The sequence below is a fragment of the Castor canadensis genome, chromosome 4, assembly GCF_047511655.1.
Source record: "Castor canadensis chromosome 4, mCasCan1.hap1v2, whole genome shotgun sequence".
NCBI lineage: Eukaryota > Metazoa > Chordata > Mammalia > Rodentia > Castoridae > Castor > Castor canadensis.
In genome coordinates, this window is record NC_133389.1 from 75,318,637 (window position 1) to 75,345,820 (window position 27,184).

The 27,184-nt window shown below is 37.4% G+C and overlaps 1 protein-coding gene across 2 annotated transcripts in view; it reads right to left on the minus strand.

The window, feature by feature from the left end:
• Uggt1 (UDP-glucose glycoprotein glucosyltransferase 1) overlaps positions 1 to 27,184 on the minus strand; it is a 95,039-nt gene that overhangs the window by 13,438 nt on the left and 54,417 nt on the right. The window contains exons 19-37 of one of the 2 annotated variants that reach the window (XM_074070449.1): positions 24,051 to 24,171; positions 23,137 to 23,235; positions 22,311 to 22,334; positions 21,713 to 21,807; positions 19,329 to 19,535; positions 18,264 to 18,395; positions 17,536 to 17,666; positions 14,342 to 14,437; positions 12,374 to 12,476; positions 11,161 to 11,240; positions 10,065 to 10,254; positions 8,937 to 9,095; positions 8,257 to 8,342; positions 6,399 to 6,483; positions 4,982 to 5,070; positions 4,329 to 4,433; positions 3,014 to 3,098; positions 1,456 to 1,638; positions 76 to 236 (exon numbers count right to left, since the gene is read on the minus strand). In XM_074070449.1, the coding sequence (XP_073926550.1) occupies positions 76 to 236; positions 1,456 to 1,638; positions 3,014 to 3,098; positions 4,329 to 4,433; positions 4,982 to 5,070; positions 6,399 to 6,483; positions 8,257 to 8,342; positions 8,937 to 9,095; positions 10,065 to 10,254; positions 11,161 to 11,240; positions 12,374 to 12,476; positions 14,342 to 14,437; positions 17,536 to 17,666; positions 18,264 to 18,395; positions 19,329 to 19,535; positions 21,713 to 21,807; positions 22,311 to 22,334; positions 23,137 to 23,235; positions 24,051 to 24,171 (2,231 nt within the window). The remainder of the gene's footprint in view (positions 1 to 75; positions 237 to 1,455; positions 1,639 to 3,013; positions 3,099 to 4,328; positions 4,434 to 4,981; positions 5,071 to 6,398; positions 6,484 to 8,256; positions 8,343 to 8,936; positions 9,096 to 10,064; positions 10,255 to 11,160; positions 11,241 to 12,373; positions 12,477 to 14,341; positions 14,438 to 17,535; positions 17,667 to 18,263; positions 18,396 to 19,328; positions 19,536 to 21,712; positions 21,808 to 22,310; positions 22,335 to 23,136; positions 23,236 to 24,050; positions 24,172 to 27,184) is intronic. The other variant, XM_074070451.1, reaches the window with a different exon arrangement.

Consider the following 27,184-nt stretch of genomic DNA (forward strand, 5'->3'; position numbering starts at 1 on the left):
TCACAGTGTTAAATACACAAAACTAACTTTAAAGAAAACTACACGACATAGTTAGGAGCACTCTTTTTTCAGTACCTGATATGGTATTTTCGCCCAGCTAAATGACTGGCCCAGTAACCTGACTTCCAGAACCTGTAGCCATCCATTTCTTTTCTGCTATCGCAGAAAGGAGTATAACCATAGGGGGCACCATCCAAATTGAAATCTCTTAGTTCTTTCAGATCTGTCCGTACGATCTGAAGAAAAGAAAATCAAAAGTCATTTGTTAAGCTAGATGGAGACAGCTCTAACACAATTTCCTGAAAGCACAGAGTGCGTCCATAAGGTGGCAGAGAGGGTAACTTGGTGGATAATGGCACAAGCTCTAGTCTGCAAGCTTGGATTCCACCACTTACTAGCTAGTTGTCCTCATCAACATGTAAGACACATAGCCTAATGTGTGGCTCATGGTATTCTAAGTATTTAAAGTAGTAGAAAAAAAAAAAAAAAACTTAACTTACTTAGGCTTGCTGTCCTTCAGTTTCCTGAAGTGGAGAGCATGTAACCTGGAGTACCTATCTTACAGGGCTGTTGAGAGTCTGGAGTAAGTTAACACAGATAGATATGGAACAATGCCCTGTGTATCACAAGTGCTTGACAAGGATTAAATGTGGCTGTATGAGACTCAGGTTGAGCCACTTGAAGCAAAGGACCCCAAAGTGATGGGAAAAGCCTTTGTCCAGGTGACTTTTGCACACATTACATCAAGATGAGGGTGAGGCAGAAGGCTGTAGACTAGATGTGCATTTATGCTCTTGGGAGTTTGTATATTCTAAAATCACAGTATGTTCCTTGTAGTTAAGTCAAATCCTGACAGCTGCAAAAGCATCTGAAGCATTCCTCATCAAAGCCAAACATCCCCCTGAGCTTCATGTGTCAGCCATACCAATGACACCTATCATAGTCAGGTGTGGTGGTACAGGCCTATTGTCCCAGCACTGGGAAGGCTAAGAGTTCAAGGCCAGCCAGGGTTATATAGCAAAAACCTGTCACAAACAAACACCTATCTTTTTGGCTGATAACTGGAGATAATGGGTAAACGTTAATTTTCTAATTTTTAGTGTTTACATTAAGTGAATTAAGTAAGATGTAAGGCTGTACACACATTATCACAACTATGCTAGAAAAGACATGGAGAAAGATGAAAAGGAGATATAGTAAATGCAAATTAAAGTTAAAATGATCACATCTGGGTGATATTTTCCCCATATTTTCTAAATATTAGTGCAAAATAACCAGGTACATTTCCATAGCTGCAAAAATAGTATTTAAAAGGCATTAATACAAAAACTAGGAGGTATGGCTAAATGAGTAGAGCACCTAGCTAGCAAGTATAAAGTCCTGAGTTCAAACCCTAATACTGCCAAAAAAAAAAAGCAGACAAAAACTATTAAAATCTGGTCTTCATGAGCTTACCTGATCAGCATCCACAAAGAGGAATTTGTCAACAACCAGGGGGAAAAGCACGTCCAGGAAGAGGATCTTGTAGCCCCAGATGATGCGCTGCTTTTCAGTCTGCTGATGGAGCCACCGGGGCCACTTGTACTGCACAAGCTCATACTGGAAATTATATTCTCTTGCCATGTAAGGTATAAATTCCTATTTTTAAACACAAGAAAAACAATCATTAATTCTGATTAAGAAATCTGACTTCTTTTTTCTTTTTCTTTTTTGAAACAGGGCCTTTTTAGCCCAGGCTAGCCTTGAAACTGACTACTTAGCCCAGGCTGGCCTCAAACTCAAGAACCTTTTGTCAAGTTCTGGGTTTAAAGGCATGTGCCACATGCCCAGCAAAAAACTGACTTCTTAATGTAAGTCAATCATTATTACTACAGTACAAGTAAAACACATTTACCAAAAGCAGTGGTGTAACAAAGAATCTGGCCCCAACTCACTTGTGACTACATAAAATAATACATATAAACCTCTGTCAAGTCTGGATTTCTTTATGACTTGTGATCACTACATGAAATGATAAAAACTGTAAGTGAAGGCTTGAAGATCTGTGTGTGTGTATGTGTGTGTGTGTGTGTGTGTGTGTGTGTGTGTGTGTGTGTGTGTGTGTAAGGCATGTGAACTTTAAGTCCATTTGTCTAAACTTGATTTTAGAAAAACATTTTTTGAGTTTGATAAGATTTTCTCAAGATTAGGTTTAACCCAGAGAGAAACATGGCAAAGCCAAAATTCTGAACAAATCTGTTGCAATTAATAACTTAGTCATTCGGATTCCAATTACTGAAGACGTTAAAAGTTGTTTAGTAAATTCTACAGAGAAAAAAAAAGATGCAAAAAGTCAATTAAGATGACAAATGCTTGCTGATACAAATAAAGCAGAAAACCTTCCAAGTGTGTTTTGTTTGGCACAGATGAAGCACATGGTTTGGTAGTGGTTCATGAGAAAATTAATCACTCTCCTCAATGAAAATCGTTACTGTACTTTCTAAATTAAAGTAAGACATACATGATTCAGTGGAAGGGAATGTTACTTCATTAAAAATTGCTTCTCAGGAGCTGGTGGAGTGGCTCAAGCAGTAAGAATGCCTGCCTAGCAAGCATGAAGCCCTGAGTTCAAACCCCAGTCCCACAAACAAACAAACAAAAAAAAAAAATTGTTTCTTGGGCTGGCAGAGTGGTTCAGGTGGTAGAGTGCCTGCCTAGCAAACATGAGGCCCTGAATTTGTGCCCCACTACCATCAAAGGAAAAAAAAAAAAAAAAAGAACAAAAATTGCTTCTTACAAAAGGTATAGATTCACCTATATTATGCAAGTTTCAAACAGGTCATAATTTTGTGATTAGTTTTATAACAACAAATAATCTAGAAGAAAAATCAATATAGACTTATATAACTAAATTAGGGTATCCTAATAAAAGGAAAAAATTTAAGTGTACAGATAAGACAAAAGAATTAAAGAATACATCATAGCATACATATCTCCTTAATAAGAATGTTTTCCTCTTGCCTGTGAAACAAACCTTAAATGTGGGGGACAAATAATTCTTCAAGAACCAAAATTTCACAGGAGTCTTGGTATTCTTCAGCACTGATAGCATCATTATGCTGTGAAACAAAAGAATAATAGTTTTCCAATGCTTTTTAATCTCAGCAACATTAAGCAGAGTCACTCATAAGACAGCATAGCTGAGCTAACTCAAGCCCAATTAGGCAAACGGAGACCCTTGGTAATGGAAAATGCACTTCTTCCTACTTATCAAGTTGTCACTGAATGGGAGAGAAGGGGCATTTCTCTATAAACACATACCAATTAATAGAGGTAAATGTTAATTCTGTTGCACCTTTAAATAAACTGCTTCATGAATTGATATATCAATTATGGTACAAGTTAATACTAGAGGTTGTGGTAACTTACTACATTATTCTCCAAACTGTCCTGGTCAAGCCACAGCAGCATCTGGTACTTAGGAAAAGCATGTACATGCATGCTTCCCTCAGACTGAACTGAGCCTCGTGAAGGAGGAAATCAGGGAAGGGCAAGGGGAAGCCAAAGGGTACAAGCTCAGGATTCTTGAATCAAGCATTCAATTAAACAAATTGTTGCCATTGTCATTATTTTAGGTCAGATATTTCTTGGAAACAGAAAGGCTAAAAATGAGGAAAATGACATTTCGATTATTTTCTATGGTAGATCTATAGTGAAAGATTACAAGGAAAAAGAATCCTGGCAATCGGGAAAATGACTTTCAGGTAACACTGTTTCTTTAGAGCTGAACCCTCCTGAAGGGTGACAAGCCGATTCTGAGAGCCTTCTCCTCTGGGGGGGGGGGGGGGTCACCATATCAACCAGTCCAAGCCTCTGGTCTCTCCTACTGCTGACTGGGTATCCGAGGCAAATCCCTTCCCATTTTGGGTCTCTGTTTATAAAGACAAGTGCTGTTACATAAGAACTAAGATCTCTCTTGACTAAAATCCTGCGGATCTGTAAAGGTAGTGCAGTTTGCATGGTCCTGTCCTATTCTCTGTTAATCCTCTGGTTTCTGTTTTAAGTAATATTTGATGACCAAGTAAACATTATCATCATTATTTAGCAGGTGTACCTATGATATTAAAGGTCTATAGCCCTGACTAGCCACACAGAGGAATTCATTGCCTAGCTAGCTCAACTTCATAGACCCAAGCAGAACAAAACAAACAGGATTGCATGTGACAAGCAATTCATAGCCTCAGAGTGCTCCAAATACACTTAAGTATAATGGACAGAATCTCACAAGACCTTTTCTTGAAATGAGAATACGACAACAAATTAATTTACATATATGGAAACAATCTAACCGAAGAAATCGTTCGTAGAGATGACCAGATGCAACGGAGAAAATATTAATTATGTCATCTTTATCTTGTTTTGCTTCCTCAGTTTTCTGTCCTCCCGAAAAGCCCCTATAAAAACAGAGGTAAAAACAGGACACCTTACAATGCTGGTCAGACCCACAGTCCTTTAAACAAAGAGGAAAGAAACAGTACCTTCCCATTCCTCCCCTAGGGGGAGATTTGGTGGGAACAGGCACCAAGAACCCAACATACCCTGGGAGGGGGCACAGGGCCAACAAGGCCACGCTTCAGGCTAAAAAAGAGGAAGCTCACCCCCAAGCCACTATGTTGCATTAGGAACAGTCAGAACAATCTGCTCAACAGAATACCATTTGTACAATGGGAATAAACTGAGCAAATACCATCACCTCTCCCAAGAGCAGGCCCAGCACAACAATACTGAACATATGGAGCAGAAGTAAGTTCACCCAGAGGCATTAGACTCTTTAGTTAATCAACTGGAGATTACTCATCTACTCCAAGTGAAGTGCAAAACATGGCTATAAGGAGCAGGATGGGAAAGGCCCAGAAAGAATTACTCAAAAGAAAGCAGGATGGATGGCACTTATCGCTCAGATTTTCCTTCAAAATGTTACTTTTTTATTATGCCAATTTACCATTTGAATGAGTCCCAAAATCCAGACTCGTTCTCATTTGTTCCATCACTCAGCAAGTCTTCATTCACCATGTCTGCTTTCTTCTGAACCTGCAAACATATGTAAGGGATCTTATTCCTTCTAGTAAGTCTAATAGGTCTAAACCTGACTTGCGCTGGATGTACACTGTGAGTGCTGTGAACAGGGAATAATCAACCAATTCTCCCAAAAGCAGGCACAACCCCACCCAGAAACTATTAGTATTCAATACAAGTGTCTTCATCAGGATGCTCACCCTACAAGCTTTAAGTGAGGAGCAAATAACCTCTCCTAATTACAAAATAACCATCTTTAGTTTGTACATTAAACAAACACCCTCAAGTTCAGCTGTGTGTCTGAGTAAACCCATTTCACTAGATAGTACTGAATTCTAGGAAAGAGTGCAACCTACAGAAGCTGTCAAGAAAGAGCTTTCAAGTCACAACCCATTTTCAGGATTTATTAACACAAATGTGGGGTGAATCTTCTGTACAACACAGTCATGCATGGCTGACTTTATGTTTTACTCTGCATAATGACTGTTTATTCCACAATACGTTTTACTTTAAGGCATTAAGAACTTTAAAATGCTGAGAATAGAAAGCATAAGAAAAAAAGAAATTAAACTACTATTTTACTGTTGAACTTTTCACTGGCATTTCCCCCAATATTCTGGAAATAAAATTATCAGTGATACTATAAACTGTTGGCTATACAAGCCACACAGCCTCTCAGAAGATTTTATATAAAATAAGACTGAAATTCCCCAGCAATACTGTCCAGATGGTACAATCTCTTGGTTGAAGAAAGCCACAAACTCACCTTTACAAAGACATTTTGCCTTAAAACAGCATTCCAATAATTTCCACAGTCAATTCTAAAGTTAATCTTGGGCTGGTTTCATAATACAGTTGTTCCCCCTTATCTGCAGGGGAAACATTCCAAGACCCCTAGCAGATGCCTGAAACCTACCACAGAATCTTATATATACTATGATTTTGATTAGCCATACATACCTATGATAATGTTTAATTTATAAGATTCACACTACTAACTAATTTTCAGACCACGGCTAACCATGTATAACTAACACCTTGGATAAGGAGGACTACTGTCTATATTTTTACATGACAGCTACAAATAATATGGCTTCTTTTGTTTGTTTTTGTGGAATTGGGGTTTGAACTCAGGGTTTGGTGCTTGTGAAGCAGGTGCTCTACCACTTGAGCCACACCTCCAGTTCATTTTGTTCCAGTTATTTTGGAAATGGGGTCTCTCAAACTATTTGCCCAGGCTGGCCTCGAACCACAATCCTCAGGTGTGAGTCATTGGCATCCAGCTCACACAGCTTCTTTTTAGCACCTATGAACAAATACCTGCCTTAGTACAACCAACTCACCTTCACTTTAATAATTTTGCTTTTGAAGTTGTTGAGGATGACAACAGCCTCATCAGCATCAGGAGGAGAATCTGTACCGTCGTGACTTGGAGAGAAAAGCAAACAAATATTACAAATCATAGCTCTTAAAAGACAGTGATGGACAGATAACCATTTGCAAAGTTTTTCAAAATCAGTCATTTTCACACAACCTGAAGGAAACTCCTTCAAGGTGCACAGAAGCACTGTGGAAATCACTTTCAGAGATGAGCATCAGACTTCCTTCACAAATCCTTCCTTCAGATTACTTGCTATAGAGTGAGAGGCTCCCACGTGTGGCAAGCATGTGATAGGCAATGGACAATTGTACATGTTTGTAGGTCTTCCACTCTAAGGAGTGGGAGACGAGATGGGTCATCCTGAACCATTACTGGAATTGCATAGCTTCTACTCTTTAATAGGAACAATTATATAAAAAAATCTACTTTTTCTTACCTGGAGGCACACAATAAACCAAGTCTACGCCCTGGACTCAATTTGGTGCCTCCAGTATGAAGAACTATCACAACCTCTATTTGCAAGTAGACAGAAAAAAATTTTAAATGTTTTCCTACTAATTGTAATATCCAGTCACCAAATTTCAAGGTTCAGACAATCACAGTAAGTCAGGCACAGCGCCTCACTCTTGTAATCTCAGCTACTTATGAGGCAGAGATCAAGAGCACGGAAGTCCAAGGTCAGCCTGGGCAACAAGTTAGCAAGACTCCATCTTAATCAGTAAGCCAGGAATGGTGGCATGTCCCAGTGATCATGGCTATTCAAAGGCCACAGATAGGAGGACTGCGGTCTGAGGCCAACCCAGGGCAAAGCTTGAGATGCTTCCTGAAAAATAACTAAACTAAAAAAGGGCTAAGAGGGTAGATCAAGTGGTAAAGCACCACAGGCATGAGGCCCTGAGTTCAAACCCCAGAACTGGGTGGGGGCTGGGGGGCACTAATCCAACTTGTTTTCATGTGTACTGGGTAAGATACTATGGTGCTAAGGCACGCATACACAATGGACATGATTTTCTTGTGAAAATCATCCCCTAATAGGTAAGAAGTCTTTTTATATAGGTTATAACTAATTAAACTGTGTTAAGTAGAATTCAGATAAAACTTCTTAAAAGGTAGTATATTTTTTAAACTAATAAATATGTGTAGTAAACCTTAAGGTGAAAATCTGGCCGTACAGCATGTTCTAGGAATACTTCTATACTACCTCAGCCCAGGAAGACTAGTACTGACAACAAGGCTTCATGGCCAAGGTCACATGTGCTGTACATATGCAAATTACTCAAAGTCAGGACACAAACTGTGGGTAAAAACGTTCAATTTTTTTATGTGTGTGTGACACTAGGGTCTGAAATCAGGCACTCTTATTACTTGAGCCACACCTTCAGCCAGACTGTTCTTTATTTCTTTTCTTCTTTCTTCAAATGACTACATTTCTCATCTGCTATTGTCTGTCTCACAGTGATAGACTAATTTCATTCTGGGACAGTGTTGGCACAAAGGAATATCAAAAAATAAAACCCGATCATATTTACCAGCATTTAGACCATATCCAATTCTTCCCTGACCCTTCTTCTACACTTACTTTCTTATAAAGCACTGTTTTATCAGGTATATGACTATGAACACCGGGCTGAGGGTATGGCTCAAGTGGAAGAGCACCTGCCTAGCAAGCACGAGGCCAAGTTCAAACCCCAGTACCACCAAAAGAAAAAAATAATAATAATAAAATGCATAATGCCTTAGAAAATGTAAGGTAGTATCCAACTAGAGCTGATTCTCATTTCAAAATACTTTGGAAAATGAAACTTATCAATTAATCCTACCTATAGATTCTGTAAATATCTTCAGATCGTCCCTTCCTTAGTCTGAGAATCCAGGCTCCTGGGTTGGCTTTTAGCTGAAAGTAGCCCTAGGACATGAAGGAGAGTCAAATTTTAGTTCTCTTTAAAACATCAAAACATTTCTAAAGGGCAGTTACATCTTCTGAAATATCAGACACCAGATTTGTTGTTGTTGTTGGGGAAGTGGTGTTGGGGATTAAACCCAAGGCCTTGTGTCCCTAATAATACAAGACATTTAAAAAATCAGGGCAATGCAAAACAAACAGCCCCATCCCCCTGGACCTCCCCCCAAAAAACTATACATTAAAAGCCCTAGCAAAATATAGCTAATCAAGCCAAGAAGTCTGCTTGTGCTTCAGTGATGATTCAATGTGTGGTGTGTGAACTAGGAACATCTAAAGAATAGAACAAGGGTGGCAGGGCAGCAATGCATTTTCAGGGGCCAATTTGGTTACAGCAGAGTACTGCAGCACATTTTGTCATGTAAATTGAAGTGTAATTCCAATCTCCATAGTTCACCAAACAAATTATTTTTACATTGACCAGACTTAATTATGAATTTCATTATCACTCTGGTTCAGAATGCTAATCATGCCATCAAGAATTACAGTGACTAAATTAACATGATTGCAATGTCACCATATAATGAACTGATTATTTACCAGATTGGCCATAACAATTGTGTCCACAATGACTGGGTTGGCTGAAGTTCCTAATGTAAACTGCAGTCCTCGTGGAGGCTGGCCTGTAGTGATGTCATAACAATGACCTTCTAGTAACAGGTACTCCAGCTCAAACTCAGCAGCCACTATGCTGTCTACCTGCAATATCAAAATTAAATCACTTACAGACTATTCAGCAACAACACAGATAAATTCAAAATGTATTTTGCCAAGTGAATGAAGCAGACAAAAAGGACTTACATACTCTATGACCACATCACATTTTAAGAAATTCAAGAAAAGACAAAACGATAGTTATAGAAAGCAAACCAGTTCTTGGATAAGGTAGGGCTAAGGGATAGCCTGCAAGGGGGTTCCAAAAACTTTCTGGGATGACAGAATGTAATGTATCTTGACTGAAATGGCAGTTAATGACTGTACATGATTATAAAAACTGGGTAAAAACTGGGTTGGAAAGAGAAATGAGAAAAGATAACTAAGGTTATTTCAAAATGATAAGGACTACATACTGTTGAAAAAAACTAAGGAGCTAAATAAATGGAAAGATACCCTGCAGTTACAGAGCAGTAGAAAACTTGCATACAGTGTCCACAGCAGCATAACTCATGAAGGCAAAACCAGAAACAACCCAAATGCCCATTCATACATACATACATAAGGTGTGCTATATCCACAGAATGGATATCATCTGGCTATAAAAAAGAATGAATGATTCATATTATAACACTCATAAACCTTGGAAAACAACTTGTTAGGTGAACGAAGCCAGTCACAAAAGACTACATGTTGTATGATTCTGTTTAGACGTAATGTCAGACTAGGCAAAATCAGAGACAGAAAACAGATGACTGCTAATGAGTATGGAGCTTCTTCTGTGGTGATAAAAACAGATGACAATTAGATAGTAGTGACAGTTGCACGGTTCTGTGAATATATCAAAGCCTCTGACATGTAAACTTTAGAAGGGTAAACTTTATTGAATATGAACTACATCTGAATCAAGTTGTTTTATAAAAACTGTATTATACCTGAAAAATGATAGTCAGCAACCACCACTAATATAAATAGGTTTTATACACAATTAGATATTTGGAAAGATATTCTTACCTCTTCTAAATAAATATTATCAAGATCATATGGTGTTCTGACGGATTCTACCATCCAACTTTCAGGAGTGTTCAAATTCAGAGTGAATAGTGGAGACTGCGGCATATCCAAAAATTTTGCTATTGGACCCTTCGCAAACCTGTTGTCTGAGGTGAAAGAAATCTCTGGTTCTAAGACATAACGGTAAAAACTGAAATGGAAAGATTAATGTCAGATTTTTTTTTTCTATGCAATCACAATCCTTCAGTTTATAAGCATCCACACAGGTAAGCAACAGACTAGACTTTGGAGGGGTACCATTCCAGATTAGGAAAAGAATTTACACAACCATCTTTCATCCTAGTGATGCCTTTGGGGGTGCTGCTAATAAAGAGAAGTGAGACAGGTGGGACTGCAGGACAGGCCCTTCCTTCAAGTGGGTGACTGCAATCAGGGTCACAGCATTTTCTAGGTACTTTTCTCTCTTTGGGAATTCATTTTTCTCTTAAAATCTGACTCCTAAGTGGTGAATGGGTTCGTGGGCTAGCCCTGAAGACACTACATATAATAAGTTAAACATTTCTCCATGGAAGTTGAAGAGTAGAAGCTAGAATCCCTTTAGTCACTTGCACTTGCATCCATTTATAATCTAACCTATAGGCACAGCATTCCTACATGTAAGGTATTTCCCATAGCCACAACATGTACGCTAGAAGCATCACTAGTACTCTTACTATGCTGCTTCTGTCATAAATGACCATTCGAAAGCTCATGACAGTGCACAGAGAAGCCGGTCTACTTTTTCAAGGTGCATGCAAATGAACAAAAGCCAGCTTCCTCTAACATACACACTGCAACTTAAGAAAACTGCTGTTCTTTTGAAATGAAAAGCACATGTGCAAGTAGCCTAGTCTGATCCTACCTAGATGTTTCTGTGCCCACGTTATGTTCTTAAAACTTTCAACTGAAGCAAAAATTGGCTATAACTGAACATTAAGTAAATGGTCTGTCAAAGACGCATCTACTTGTAAACCCACTTGATTCTTTAGCATTTAGTACCAGTTTTTGGATTTGGTATAATTTTTTTTCAATTATTTCGTTACATAGTATTTTTTACCTTTTTAAAGGCATGTCTGAGAGTTTAGATTGGCAGTTCATAAATACTCTTAGATTCATGTTTATCAGTTGAGTCAAAACCTAAAAGAACAAACAAGATTACAGGAATACTTAAATTTTCTCATCAGAGCTAGGAAAGAGAACATTTCTTAATATTTCAGGAAAAGATATAAAGATAGTAACTGCCATTAAGTCTGCACTGCAGAAGTTTCCAAAAATCTCAACTCCAATATAGAATATAAATAAATCATACATAGAGGAGTTACGAAAAAAAGTTTAAAAAGGGCGGGGGAAAAGGCTATTGCAGATCAACGTTCCTCACATAAAGTTAACAGAGTTAAATGATGAACATCTACATAAGGAAAACCTAACAGCTCACTGCTGTAGCTCTCATTAAAAAAAAATATGAATAGGTACAAAACTAAAAAAGTTATCATACTTCATTAAGTAAAATGATACCTTAAAAAAATCCAACTAGGGGAACTGGAGGAATGTCTCAAGTAGTAGAACACCAGCCTGGCAAGCCTGAAGACTTAAATCCAAACCCCAATATCAACAAAAAAATCCAACTAGAGCTGGGCAGGGTGGAAACCAACTTTAATACCAGCAGTTGGAAGGGTCAGGCAATAGGATCACTTGCAAGGGCAGCCCAGGCTACACTGTGAGATCCTGTCTCCAAAAAAAAAAAATTCCAACTAGATACAGATTAGTATAGATTAGTGATAGAGGGCCTGTTCAGTATATGTGAGGCCCCAGGTTCAACTGCTAGCACCAATTTAATGAAATGTTTAAGTGACTGTTTTGGTTAGAGTTTTTTAAATCTATATAAAATTTTAACATCTTATGTATAGTATCATCTATAAGACACACAATAAAGTCCATGGTCATTATAAAAAAGGAAAATTAAAAGAGAATTGTTTTACTTTTTTTTTTAACTTCTAATTAAAACATAGCATAAATCAATTTAAATTTTGCTCTAAATGAAGATGTTAGTCATTTTTTAAACTACTTGAAGTAGCCACAAAACTTGTATCAATGTGCTGAAGTTGGGAAGCTGTTTTCAGAGCCGTCATGATCAGTCTTTATGAAAACTGCTCTGCCTCAGATTCCCTGGAGCCTTTTCCAATGGCTCTAGAAGGAGCTCACAGAGAACCCCAAGGCACAGGACTCCTTCAGATAAAGGTGATATGAGCTGCCTCCACAGCAGTCCCTACCAAGAGCAATGGGGCAAGCCTCTGTGCTTCTCTGGTGACCGGGTCAATGACAGCCACGACATCAAAGTACGTCTCCCCTTCTTTGGGCCTCAGTTTAATTGCACTACAAAGATCAAAGGAATAAAACATTAATCTGGAGGATACAGAAAATGAAGTTAAATTGTCGGGGGTTTTGGTCTAACATAACCTAATAGCCCTCCAGCCCTCTTAGCATTTCAAAAAACTTTAGATCTAGAACAACTTGGCTATGATGGCAGTCAACTATGAGATTAAGTCTATGGCCAAAGCTCATAAAACCCTAATAACCCAGGCTCACTCAAAATGTACTGAAAACTTTATTTGAAGAGAGAAAAACCCACTTGAAATTATATTCACCCAAAAACTGCTAAAATCTTCTGGTATTAGTTTCTGGCAATTACAGACTTTTTATTTTCTTTTTTTTAAATGGAGTTTAGACTTAGAACATCCAGCATGTAAAGCAGGCATAGCAGATCACAACTGCAATTCCCACTACCCCACTACTCTAGAGGATCACAGTTAGAGATCAGCCCTGGCAAAAAGTTAGCAAGACGCCATCTCAACCAACAAGCTGGACATAGTGGTGCATGCCTGTCATCCCAGTTAAGCAGGAGACATAGGTAGGAGGATGGCAATCTAAGGCCTGAGCAAAAACTGGAAATCCTACCTGAAAAAAGAAAACAAACAAATAAACAAAAACCAAAAAAACTAATGAAGAAAGGCCTGGGGTCATGGCTCAGGTGGTAGAGTGCCTGTCTAGCAAGGGCAAAGCCCAGAATTCAAGCACTAGTACCAACCCCCCACCCCACCCCACCCCAGAGAATAGAGAGAGAGAAAGAAAAAGAGAGACAACTAAGCACAATGTGTGGTTTGGATCTAAACAGACATAAAAATCACTTATAAAAAGACATTAGTGGGACATTGGAAAAATTTGAATAGAAAGCGTATATTTACTGTATCAGGGTTAAATTTCTGTATGTAAACAGTACTCTAGAGAAAGGCCCTATACTCAGGATTCATATGCTGAAGGTATACTATAATCATGTCACATCATGTATGCAATGTACTTTCAAATGGTGCAGAAAAAGATGTGGATACATGTGTGTGTGTATAAAAACATTAATAAATGCTGCATGCAATGCCTACTTACACACACTTACAACTCATACACACACACACACACACACACACACACACACACACACACCCCAAGAGATAAAGCAAATGTGGCATTGCAACAACTGGCAATCTACACTAAAGATGTCTGGGTATTGCTGGGCACAGTGGAGAGAGGAGGGCTGAAGTTCAAAGCCAGCAGGTTAAAATGTGGCAAGAACCAATCTCAAAAAGAACAAGCCAGGCGTGGAGGCACACATCTGTAATCCAAGCTACTTGGCAGGCAAAGGCAAGAGGACTGTAAATTCAAAGCCATCCATGGCAAAGTTAGTGAGACTTTGTCTCCAAAACAAAATACAAAAGGGCTGGGGGTGTAGCTCAAGAGGTAGAGTGCTTGCCTAACAAGTTTGAAGCCCTGAGTTCAATCCCCAGTACTGCAAAAAAAACAAACAAAACCCTGAAGAACAAAAACGCAAGGACTTCCTCATAATGCTAAACATATTTTTCTTAAGCATGAGACAAGTACTTTTACCAAATGATTTATTTCTGAACATCACAACATTACAACTGGTCTGTTTCAAAAAACACTGTTTCCTAGTAAAAGGATCCATTCAGAATTATTTTAGACTTATTTAGAAATAAATTTCAACTTGCATGCAATTTAATTTTATATGTGAACACTATTGTATCTATCAGAACTGTCCACCAAATAAATTTTCCATTCCTATAACAATTTATATACAAACCTTATATGGAAAAATAAAAGAGCCAAGATAAAGGCAGGCCTGAGTTTCATATTCAGGAACATGCATAAATTCAGCAGTAATTCTATACCTGTGTCTGTCTTCAAAAAATTGGTACTCAATCCTCGTATCTCCTTTGGGTTGAGCTGACAGGAGCGCATCCACTTTCATTACCAAGTCACTTGCCCTAAAAGATGGGGTTACAAAATCTTAGTATCTCTTTAGATACCAAATGCCACCAAAACAGTTTAAAGGTGGCATAAAATCTACACCAACAGGCAAAGAAAAGTATTGATTTTGTAGTGATTAGTTTTATAGCTTTGGGGACATTACTCATTTTTCTAGATGTGAAGTGCTAACAGTTCAGGACTCTACTAAATGTGGCACTGGTTAAACTTATCAAGCACCTAGCTTAGGGCCTGACTCATAACAGGCTATCAGTATTATTTACATTCTCCTTCACCCTCTCTTAAATAATGTTCTTACTTTTTAGGATTATTAGGGTAATCATTCACTGAAGAAACACTGGAAAAAATACAAAGGAGAAAACTGCGATTATACAGAATACCTATTATCAACAAATAAGCTCTGTCAATATAGTTCGCAATTCTTATGTACTTTTAAATATATATGTAAACAAAAGTAGGATTATACTACTTGGTAGCATGTTTTATTACTTGTTCAATCTCCAGCTTCACAAAAAAGAAAATTATTTGTTTTACCCACCCCTTCCAAAGTTGATTTTTAACCAAAAAAGATCTTGAACTAAACCATGCACCTAAAAAAAAATGTTCTTAGTTGTTGAACCAAACATTACAAGAGTACTTGTGATTATAATTAAAGTATAATCAAGCTTATATACTTTTTCTTTGAATCAAATAGCCATATCATGTCACCTGTTGGCTTAATTTCTCAATACTAAATCTGAATATATATAGTACAGAGCGTATACTGTCTGTGATGTGTCAACATGGTCACAAAACCACAACATGGCCAACAATGTCTGATAATGTGGACCAGAGTGAGCAAGCCAACAAGCAACTCTCTACAGGCTCAAGAAGCTCCATGATCAACTTAGAATGCAACACATATGTTCAGGAAAGCAATGCGAGGAATCTCCCTGTATAGCTATCCTTATCTCAACTAGCAAAAACCCTCGGTCCTCCATATTAATGTTTATACTCTCTCTTCAACAAAATTAGAGATAAGGGCAAAACAGTTTCTGCCTGGAAGCGAGGGGGTAGGGGGAAGGGGGAAGAAATGACCCAAACATTGTATGCACATATGAATAAAAGAAATAATAAAAAAAAAAAAAAAGAAGCTCCATGATCAAAGAGCACGCAGCCAAGCTTCAGAAAGCTGAGGACAGCCTCATGACTTCAGATTTGGGTCATGAATGAAAGCTGTGGCTATAACAGGGGACCACTCCAAAGTGGAGCAGCTCTGGCACTAATGAATACTCAAAGCAGGAATTCTGATAACCCTTTATTTCTTGAAATAAGGACAGACCCAGAACCATGTCTGGCTGGCAAAAGAGTACTGTAGGCAGCATCTGGCAATTATATAGCTCACTAAGACTCTAAGGGAATGCCATACCAAGTCTAGGCCATGACACAGTTGCTTCAATTCATGCAGTACCTCATGGCCTGTATCAGGGAAGTGTTTCATAGGCCAGGAAAAGGGGCGGCATTTAGAGCCACCACGGTTAAGAGGGAACCTCTTTATTTGCAGCCCCAGTACTTGCTGAAAGGAAAAAAAGATTTCTTCTCAGGGCTGGGAATACAGCTCAGAAATAGAACACTTGCCTTGCATGCACAAAGCCCTGGGTTCAAAACCCAGCACCATAAAAATATTTCTTCCCATATCACATGGCAAAGGAACTACTTTGGCAGCTATGAAAGACAATACTTCATTAAAACATGTATCTTGAACTCTATAGCATAATGGCACATGAAAAAGATGAAGGAAAAAAAACAAGCAAACTTTAAATTTTTATATCCTCCAATGATGACACTATCAACAAAGAACACTAGCAAGAGAGTGAAGAGCCAACATAGGAATGGGAAAAATACCTGAAATCATGTATCTGATAAAGAATTGATATCCAGAATACATAAACGACTAACTAAACAAACAAAACAAGCCAGTTAAAAATGAGCAAAGGGACTTGAAGAGACATTTTCCCAAAAATGTACAAATGATCAATCTGTGTGTGAAAAGATAATATCACTAAGCATTACAAAAATGCAAAGTAAACTACAAGGAAATACACTTAACACTCATGAGGAGGCTTTAAAAGAAAAACAGAACAGGGGAAAAACAAAAAAAAGATGAGAATATAAAAAAATTGGAACCCTTGTGCACTATTGGTTAAGAATGTAAATGTTGGAGCAGTTGTTAAAAAAGCATAGCAGTTTCTTAAAAAGTTAAACATAGAAATATATCCTCTAATTACACATTCATGTGCTATTTAACAAAGAATTTAGGTACATATGACTATGAGGTTTAGTTACATAGGAGGCACATGGTCCAGTAAAATAATTTATTTTCTTCCTGTAAGAGAATTAGCCCACTAAAATACATTAAATAAAAACACTAAAACTAAAAAAATCAGCTACAACTAACCTTTGGAAGACACAAAAGAAGCATGCAGTATTCTGTACTAACAAAGGAAAAGAAGCATTTAACCTGCCTTTCTTCTCCTGAAACAAATAAAATTGAAGGACAGCCAAACAGACAAAGGAAAGAAAGTCTCTCTTTCAAAAACCCTTGTTCCTTCCTATTATTGTTTATACTCTCTCTTCAACAAAATTAGAGATAAGGGCAAAATAGTTTCTGCCAGGTATTGAGGGGGTGGGAGGAGAGGAAGGGGGTGGGGTGAGTGGTAAGGGAGGGGGTGGGGGCAGGGGGGAGAAATGACCCAAGCATTGTATGCACATATGAATAATAAAAAAAAAAAGAAGAAAGTCTCTCTTTACATAAGCATTTCAGATAAAAACAAACTAGCCCCTGAACGTCTATAAATGTTTCAAATTTTCCAGAGTCAAAAGTTAAAACAAAAAGTGAGAACTAATTCTGTTTTTTAAATAGCAGCCTATGAAATAAATTAGCTTGTTTCAACAGAAACATAAATTAAAACTTGACCATTATTAAAGTTTAAAACTAGAAATGAAACCCCTTGGATTGGGTTGTATATGTGACCATAAAGAATCCTAACTCTGACCTGAGGAAAAGTCTAATATAACCTCTATGGCATGAACTAATTTCTTTTATAGCATAACTTACACATCTTCTTCTACCCGAAGCTGCTGAATATGAGATTTTATTTTCTGTCCTGAAGTTTTCAAGATGATATTCTCTAGAAGGTGGAAATCGTCTTGATTAAAGAGCTCACTATCTTCCAGTGGCCCAATGATCTATGAGGGAAAGAGCAGGCATCAGAGTTGAAGAGCAGTCTGCCATGGCAGCTGTCAAGGAGCCTCTGCTGGCCTCGGGCTATCTTACACACCAAAAACGTCTTAAAGAACTGAGACTGGTGTCTTTATAAAGTTAATGAAAGTGTGTCTAACAACTCAGTTATTTCTTTACTTACAAATTCCTCAGGAACACAGAGTACAGACTTACACATTTTACATTATTTTTTACAAGTAAGCATCTCTGAAGTAAAATAACAATGTAGTTTTCATTAATTCTCAGTGAATATCAATAACAAAGCCTACTTTCTATGTCAAAAGCTATACTGATTTCTGTTCTTAGAGCCACCACACTCTCACTACCTCCCACAATGGCAGGACATAAACAGCAGGAAGGCTCCAAACAGAGGGATAGTTATACCAAAAAGCACACTTCCTTGGGAATAAGGAACAGAAGTATCATTGGCACTCAGAAGTCCTAATCACCTTAAAAGGAGGGTGGCTCTGTTGGAAGAGTTTACTAGCTTCAAGGCAGCATGATGCAAAGACTGTTATGGACCTAATTTGAAGTCAAGCCTGTCCAGCTTGACAAGTCCTCACCCTTCCATTGCTGATCACTGCCCTCTGTCCCTTCTTCAGCTTCAGAACATCCCTGCAGTACATGGCATGAGACAAAATGAAATCCATTCTGGAAGACTCAAAGACCTCTTTAAAAAGACTGAAATCCATGCCCTAGGAAAGTAATCATTTTTAAGGAAAAGTCATTGTTATCAAGCAAACCATATAAATGAATAATGACAACAAAAAACCACTAGCTACTCTTCTGATAAAAAGTAATAACTACATTTCCTAATTAACACTGTGATAGCTCAATTCTCCCTTCCTTCTCCCTCCTCATAAAGTAATACTTTATTCCTTTTCCTAATTTTTCATGTGATTTTTTTCAATTGGCAGTCTATGTGTTTTTAAATCTTGTTAATTTCAGGGGCTGGTGGAGTGGCTCAAGTGGTAGAGCACCCACCTGCCTAGTAAGCATGAGGCCCCAAGTCCAAAGCCCAGTACTGCCAAAAAAAAACTTGTTAATTTCAAGTGTCAGCCATTTTCTCTAACAGAAACTGAATATACTTATTTTGTAAGAAACTAAAAAGTACAAAACACCATCAAAAAATACATAACAAGGAGTCTTTACTCCCATTTCCTGGATGGGGAACAGGAAAGGTTGCTCTCCTTTTCCCTCCATTTCTTCTCACTTTTATCCTGTTATACTAGATCCCTTTCCTAATAAACTTTACTACAAAAAAGTAATACATTAAATAAATGAATAAACATGGACTTTTACTAGAAACACATAAAAACACAACCCTCTGATTCATAAGTAGCTCAATCTCTTTTTTACTCTGCAAACAAATCAGATAGTGTCTATCTAAAAAACAAATGGCATTGAACTTATGCATATCTTGAAACCTAAGCAAGTTTAAAAGTAAAAAGGGATGTGACAGAATTATTTCTTAGAAAGTGTTTTCCAAATTATAAAATAAAAAAAAAAAATCCCCTGAAACACAAAACTAATCACAAATCCTGATTATGAAAGGACACAACAGCCCCAGGAAGAGAACACCTGCTGCAAATGACAGAACTGAGCATCCTCAAAACACGCAGTCTTACCCCAACAGAGAACTCCTCAATGTTGGCTCCTGCGGCCAGGGCCTCTGCAGTTTCCTCCTTGGCCATTTTTGTGATGAAATTCTTAGCAGAGTTGGAAGTCTGTGTTTGGAGAGCTGCCCAGATTGCTCTGAAGATCCGAGTGTTCTCAAAACTTATCTCTTGGCTGGGATTATTGATCATGCTTATCCTAACATTGTTACTGGATTTCTATTTACAAAACAGTATGTAAGAGTTATGTGGTAGATGTTTTGAATGTAAAAAGCAGTATTAACATTAATTATGTTCCATAAGTAGCAAATATTAAGTCTCCTAAAAGTTTTCAGTAGTTCTGTGTTCAGAATAAAATTCAGATGCTACAGTCAGGCCTTCAACTCCTACAAGAACTGGCAGGCTCCAACCTTTTTTTCTTTTCTTGCTTTTTTTAGGCAGGCACTCTACCACTTGAGCCATGCCCCCAACCCTTTTGTGCTTTAGTTACTTTTTTTCAGGTAGGGTTTTGTGGTTTTGTCCCTCACGGCTGGTGTCAGACAATGATCCTCCTACCTAAGGTCTCCCACATAGCTGGGAGTGGTGGTCTGCACCACCACACTCAGTTTATTGACTAAAATGGGGTCTAACTTTTTGCTGGCTGGCCTAGAACTGTGATCCTACTGACCTCTGCCTCCCAAGTAGCTGGAATTATAGATGTGAGCAAATGCACCCAGCCTAACTTCATTTTTTTAATACCCTGTAAATATAGCAGATGCTGTAGGCCGTAAGATCACTGTCTTTTCCCAAAATATTTTATATTCTTCTAATACACATCATGCTGGCATTTGGACCTCAACCATATGCCATCTTCTCCCCACTAGGTTCCAACCATTCTTTAGTGGTCTGCTCAAACCATCTTCAGTCACATGGCCTTTCCAGATGTCTAGTAACAATCAATTTCCCACTAGGTAAAAAGACAGAAATCCATGTAGGAGAAGAGATCTGTGACCTATTAAAACCATCAAAGTGTTTGAATCAAGAGTATAAACAACAGAAATTAATACTAATGTGTATCAAAATAAATGTACAAGAATATTAATTCATAGCAGCATACTTCACAGTAGCCGCAAATTAAAAACAACACATTGTCCCTCAAATAGATTAAATAAAAAACAAAACTGTGGTACAGCCACATCACAAGACGTCACAATGAAAAAGAACTTTTAACTCACTTGTGACATCGTGAACAAAGCTCACAAAATGTTGAATAAAGAAACCAAATGCAAACAAATACACATTCTAAAGATTCCAATTAAATCAAGTAAAACACAGACAAATTTTCTCTGTGACATGAGAAGAGGGATGACGGCGACAGTACTGAGTCAAATACAAGTAGGGAAGGGGGATGGTCACATGGGTGTGTTCACTTTATGACACTGGCTGGCAGAGTGACTCAAGTGGTAGAGCACCTGCCCAGCAAGCGTGAGGCCCTGAGTTCAAACCCCAGTGCTGCCAAGAAAAAATAAATAAATTAATAAAACTAGTAAACACTTTGTGACACTGTGCACATGAACCTATATTTTGCCTCAATGAAAATATGCATTTAAAAACCTGAATTCTCCTTCCCAGTTCTTCCATCCTTGTACATGAGCAGTCTATCAGTTTCATTAGAGTGCCTCAACACACATCTCTCACCCTTCACTACAACTGCCTGACTTAAACCTGAAATGCTCACAGTATCTAGATCACTTCCTTGAACAATAAAGAGACTTGGCATCATAATGACATTGAAATCCCCTGGGTATTTCCTTATTTCACTAAGTCTTGCTAAGGCAAAAGGTAGAAAGGGGATACAAGGAGGATTATGAAGTCTGGCTGAGGCTGCAAACTGAACCAGCTCAGGAAAAAGAACTTTGACAGCTCACCTTCTGACAGTCTCCAGAAGAATCAATTTCTTCTAAATCAATGAGCACTGCAATTCACTCAGCCCTACTGTACATGTGCAAGGTCTTTCAGAGTTTTTAAGAGTATTCCTCTCAGCACCTAGATCTCCTTCTATGAAACAAATACTACTGTGCCTGTGGGGTGCTGCCCCCTACATGGGACTCTCTCAATGTAAAACCAAGAAGGTCATTGCAGTATCTCTGCAGCAAGAACATAGCCATGCAGGGAAAACCTGTCCATGATGCAGACCTAATCATTTTTCTATAAAAGAGTCTATTTCCTTAAACAAAGCTAGGATATGATCTCTTCCTATGAGTTGACAGACCTCTGAAGACAATGATCCTTTCCCTCAAGCATTAAGAAAGCAGGACTTCCAATACCACCAGAACAGTCACATCAGCACAGAGATGCCCATGAGGACAACTGCAGCGTCAAAACACTCTGCACAGAATGAAGTCCAAGATACTTGCCTGATGTTTAATAGCATCATAGAGTAACTGCCTTCCAGAAGGGCTGTCAAAATCTCCAACAATCCAAAAAGTTACTGGCCTAATAAAAGAATCATCTGTAGAAAAACAAAATGACAAATTGATAGAAAAAAGCACATCTAATGTTTCAATGTTGTTATTAATATTGTTATTAAGCCAACTAATTTCTGAAAACCATGCAAAAATTAATCAAATGACCAATTTACTTAAAGATACAAAGCAAAAGTAGACAAACTCTGCTGCTAAAATGAAGCAAGGTAGCCTTCCACAGTGCTTAATTAGAAACTAGGAACATGCACGGATTAATTGTACTGTGGTATGAGAATCTGTTAGCATGTGAAATGAAACATGAGGGTAACACTATATAGTCTTGAATCATATCAATTTGTAACTTTTTAAAGTACAAATCATAAGATTTGCAAACATTTAGTCACATTTCTCAGCACTAATACAGCCTATAGTTACCCACAGGTTTCAGAAACATCACAATCAAGTGTCAATAAATTCTGAATGGCAATGGTCCCTGAAACCACATAAGATAACTAAAAAAAGAATAGGATATTCTGAAGTTTTGTGTTACCATAGATTTCCTTGGAGGACATTCCTAGACAAGGGCAAAGGAAAAGAGTGGAAGAAAAGAAAATGTCATTTCTATAATAATGTCCACTATAAGAGTGAAACAATTAAATGGTGGCTAGCATGACCTATGCCTTTTTCTGCTCTTCATCCCATTAGTGCTACAGCACTGTTCCAGGACTCCTCAGAAACAATCTGAAGAACCTGGTCATTGCCTAAACTTACATATACCTGGGAAACCAGAAATTCTTCCAAGAAAAGACCACAGAAGGGGTAAAACTAGCTATCTTAGGTGACAGCTAGTACTGGTAATAAGTATGACCAGAGGGGAAATGAATCTGTCAGCTATTGAAAAGATTCATTTTACACCTTCTTAGCCTAACTAAATAACTGCTAAAAATCAGTTTAAAAATTACATAAGGCTTTCTAGAATTTAAACAAACCCTAATAATTGTAGAATTTCTACAAACCCTAAAATAATATTCACCCTATCTTTGTTACTGAGGAGGCAAGTCAAACTAATTTTCAATCCATTAACTCATTTTTGTATCATAAATGTTTTTCCATTTTGAACTGTGACAAATTATTCTTTTTAACCTTAATAGCTAATACAAAATTTATAAAGACAACATTTGAATTTTTAAGCAAATGCACAAAATTAAATTTAAGTATGAATTTCCAGATCCAAAGCATTGTAATAAATAACTAATAAAAGAAATCATGGAATCTCTTTCCTCAAAAACACTGAATTCCATTTTCAAGTTGATTGAATAATGTTTGCAAATACTAAAGTAAAATGTTGAATCCAAGATAAGCCCTAAGTGGATTACCTTTCTTTGTCAGATAGCTCATACTATTGGCTAAAGCAGCAGTCTTGCCTTCAGAATCCAAGACAGAAAATCGAGCGTAATCATCCACAAAGAAATTATCTAGGGGGGGGAAAAAAAACTGAAACAAATACATAATGAATATGCCTCAATTCAATCTGTTAATATTCGACTGACAACCTCCTTTGACAAAAATATAAGATGTATGAAAATGCACAGGTGAGGTATATTGAGTTCCATGTTTACTGGACAAGTTCACAACACAACCCCTACCTCTTTAATCATACTTTAACACACAAAGATAATGAATAATGCACATGCCTCGCATGGACATCATTTATATATGTGCCAGTTCAATCCATCCTATGCCACTATGGTTTTGCAACTGGAAGATTATCTCTTAGCGATTCCTTTAACTCATCTCTCCTTCCCCTCGTCCATCCACTAGAGCATGTTCTCCCTATCCTATTGGTGTGGGAATAGCAAAAGTTGATTTTTATTTTTCATGTCTAACAAAACAACATTTTTTTCCTAACCTTAAGAAAAACAAGGGGCTGGGGGCTCAAGTGGTAGAGTGTCTGTTTCAAGTGTGAGAACCTGAGTTCAGAACCTGAGTTCAGAACCCTAGTACCACCAAAAAAACACCACATGGGCTGGCAGAGCAAGTGGCAGAATGCCTGCCTAGTAAACTCCATTACCACCAAAAAAAAAAAAAAGGGGGGGGGACAGAGAGAATTTATCTTCTTTAGAAGAAATCTCTTGTGAGTTTAGCTCATAGTTTGAACTCAAGGTACAATGAGTGCATACATAAATTTTTGTCACCATCTTGGCTTATTAGCATTGTAATTATGTAAATACAAAGAATCTGAAGCACAAATCAAAAAGCCAAAAAAAGTTGTTTCTGAAATGCTCTTTACTATTTGCTGTTAAATCCAGGTACTCTCGCTCAGCTGTCAAAATCCTAGAATTGATTCGTGGAACAACATTCGGCTGATTCATGATATACTCTACCACATCTTGATCATGAGACAGTTCACCCTACAGGAAAAAACAAACAGAGAGGACAGGTGATAAGTGATCATCAGTAATAATTCATTAGAAAATAAAAAATTATTAGCTTTCCAACAGCTTCTTATGTGCTGGTAACAGCTGAAGGCAGGAGCCGGGCATGGTAATAATACCTGCAAATCACAGAACTTGGAAGACAGAGGCAGAAGAATTATGAGTCAAGACCAGACTGAGTTACAAAGAAACATCCTGTCTGGGACTGGGTACATAGCTCAAGTTGTAGGCCAATTGCCTTGCAAGCTTGAGGTACTGAATTCAAGCCCCATTACAGGAAAAAAGAAGAAAAAGAAGAAATAAAGAGAGATCCTGTCTGAAAACACCAGGGTCTGGGGAAGTGGCTCAGTGGTAAAGCACCTGCATGCATAAGGTCCAGGGTTTTATCCTTAGCACTGCATTTAAAAAAAAAGAAAAAGTAACTAAAGACAGAAGATACATGCTATAGATCCCTGTCACTGCCAAGTAGCGGGGTGTTTATGTACAAGGTCTCTATCACCATGTTAGGAAGATGTCAGTCACACTCACTTAAAGAGGAGGAGGCTGAGACACTTGAAAGGTTAATCAGTTTCTCAATGTCACAGAACTAACAGGAAAAGGGACCACAGGCAAAAACGCTCTCCACACAGTACTAGGCTACCCTAGGAAAAGCAAGCTCTGCAAATCAGTTAAGAGTTTATGTAAGGGCTGTGGTCGTAGCTTAGTAGTAGAGTACTTGCCTGGAGTGCACAGGCCTTGGGTTTGATGCCCAGCACACCAAAAAAACCAACGGTAATCAAAATTCAAAAAATTTAATATAAAAGTACATACACCAAGCTCTTGGGAAGCTGAAGAAGGAAGATCATAAGTTGGAAGTCACCTGGGCTACATAGCAAGACCCTGCCTCAAAAAATAATACATTTTATATTGTATATAATAATATAATGAGAAAATGTAAGTACATTATAACATACTACGACGACATGCATAAATATTTATTTGAGGGGGAAGACAGGTCTTGCTATATAGCCCATGCTGGCCTCAAATTCATAATCCTCCAGTTCAGCTTTATGATTGCTGGGATTACAAGCATGCACCATTAAACCTGGCTTTATAAAAGCATATTTTAAAGTCATTTTTAATAGAAAGACATATAAATCAAATATACACATTCAAATCTAAAAATTCTAACTACAGAGTAATAGAGGGAGTGAATATGATCATAGTATATTATATGCATGTAAGGAAATATCAAAATGAAACCCCTATATTGTACAATATGTGCTAATAAAAATATGGAAATAATTCCAATTAGACAGTGTGTCTGCTTCTCCCAAAAGATACAAAAGTTCTAAACTGATAATGACCATATGAACCAATCACATGCAAACATATACATACACATAGAACATGACCGGTGGGACAGAAGTGAATGGGTGAAAGTTTCTCAATTACATTTGCTTATACATTCTTAATTTCATATAATCTGCATAACATATCTTTAATACAGTGAATTTAGTTCAAAATCTTAAACATATAAAATGATTTCTTCTTAATATGAACAAAGCAAATATAACAAAGTTGTGGTAGATTTTCGAAAATATACAAAGATATACATATTTTATAATATTCACTGTAGCACTATTAACTGAAAAATCTAGAAGCAATGTCCAACAATAGAGACAAAATAAATGATTGTTCTTAAAAATGCGATACTATGCAACAGTCTGAAAGTACTAAGAGTGATATATTCAATTAGAAAGGTAAATATACTACACACACACATCAGACACACACTTCTCTAGGAAATGAAAGGGAAGAACTTTTACTTTTTACTTTATATACTCAATTTTCCTAAATTTAGTTATGTTCTAAATATGTATATAAATGTATATATTGCTTTTGTCCTAATGTTTTTTGAACTCAGAGCCTTGCATTGAGATTACAAGTGTGAGCTACTGTGCCCAGCTGTCCTAATACAAAAGTTTTCTCATCTAGCCTAAAACAAGCTTCTCATTGACCATAAAAATAGAAGCACAGGAAAATTAGCATTCATAAAAGAGATAATGTATTTTTTTAAATAGTTACTCTTGGAGAATAATGGAGGAGGGTAATTCAACTATGATAAATTATTAGAACTTTGATAAATGTCACCATGTACCCCCCAGTACAATAATAATAATAATAATAATAATAACATAAAAAAGAAAAATTTTAAAAAGTAGTTACTCTTATAAACAAGAGAAAACAAAAGTTCTGATTTTTTTTTTTGGTGCTGGAGAGCCTTAGTTCTCTTCTGAATTTTACCTACCATTATTGAAGAAAAAATTTTTATTTCTGAAAAGGAATCCAGAGGGCTGGAGGTGTGACTCAAGTGATAGAATGCCTGCCTAGCAAAGTGTGAGGCCTGAGTTCAATTCAAACCCCAGTACCGCCAAAAAAAAACAAAAAGAGAGCAGAAAGCATTTGTTTATTTATATCACTTAAATAAAGAAAAGTAATTATCATTTCTCCTAGATTATCTAGAACTTTAGAAAACAAAGTCAAACTCATTTAAATGAAATTTCTGAAGCCGGGTGATCCTGGTAGCACATGCCTACAATCCCAACACTCAGGAGGCTGAGGCAGAAAGGTTACAGAACAAGTTCTAGGCCAGCCTGACCTACACAGCAAAACTCCGTCTCAAAACAAAAACAAAAACGAGGCTTGGAGATGTAGCTCAGTGGTAGAACACTTGCCTAGCATGTGTAAGGCCCTGGGATCACTCCCCAGACCACAAACAAACAAAACAAACCACCAAAAAAAAAAAAAAACCAAACAAAAAAAACCACTTTGTTTCCATGATCTCATTCCAGTAGCTCCATGAAGTTATCATAAGATAGCAAAGATCTCTTTTTTTAAAACACTTAACATATATTTACAATTTTAGCATATTACAATTTTAATTAGCATATATTAGGAGTTTCACTGAGACATTTGTACATGTGCTTAATGATGAATCTTGATTACT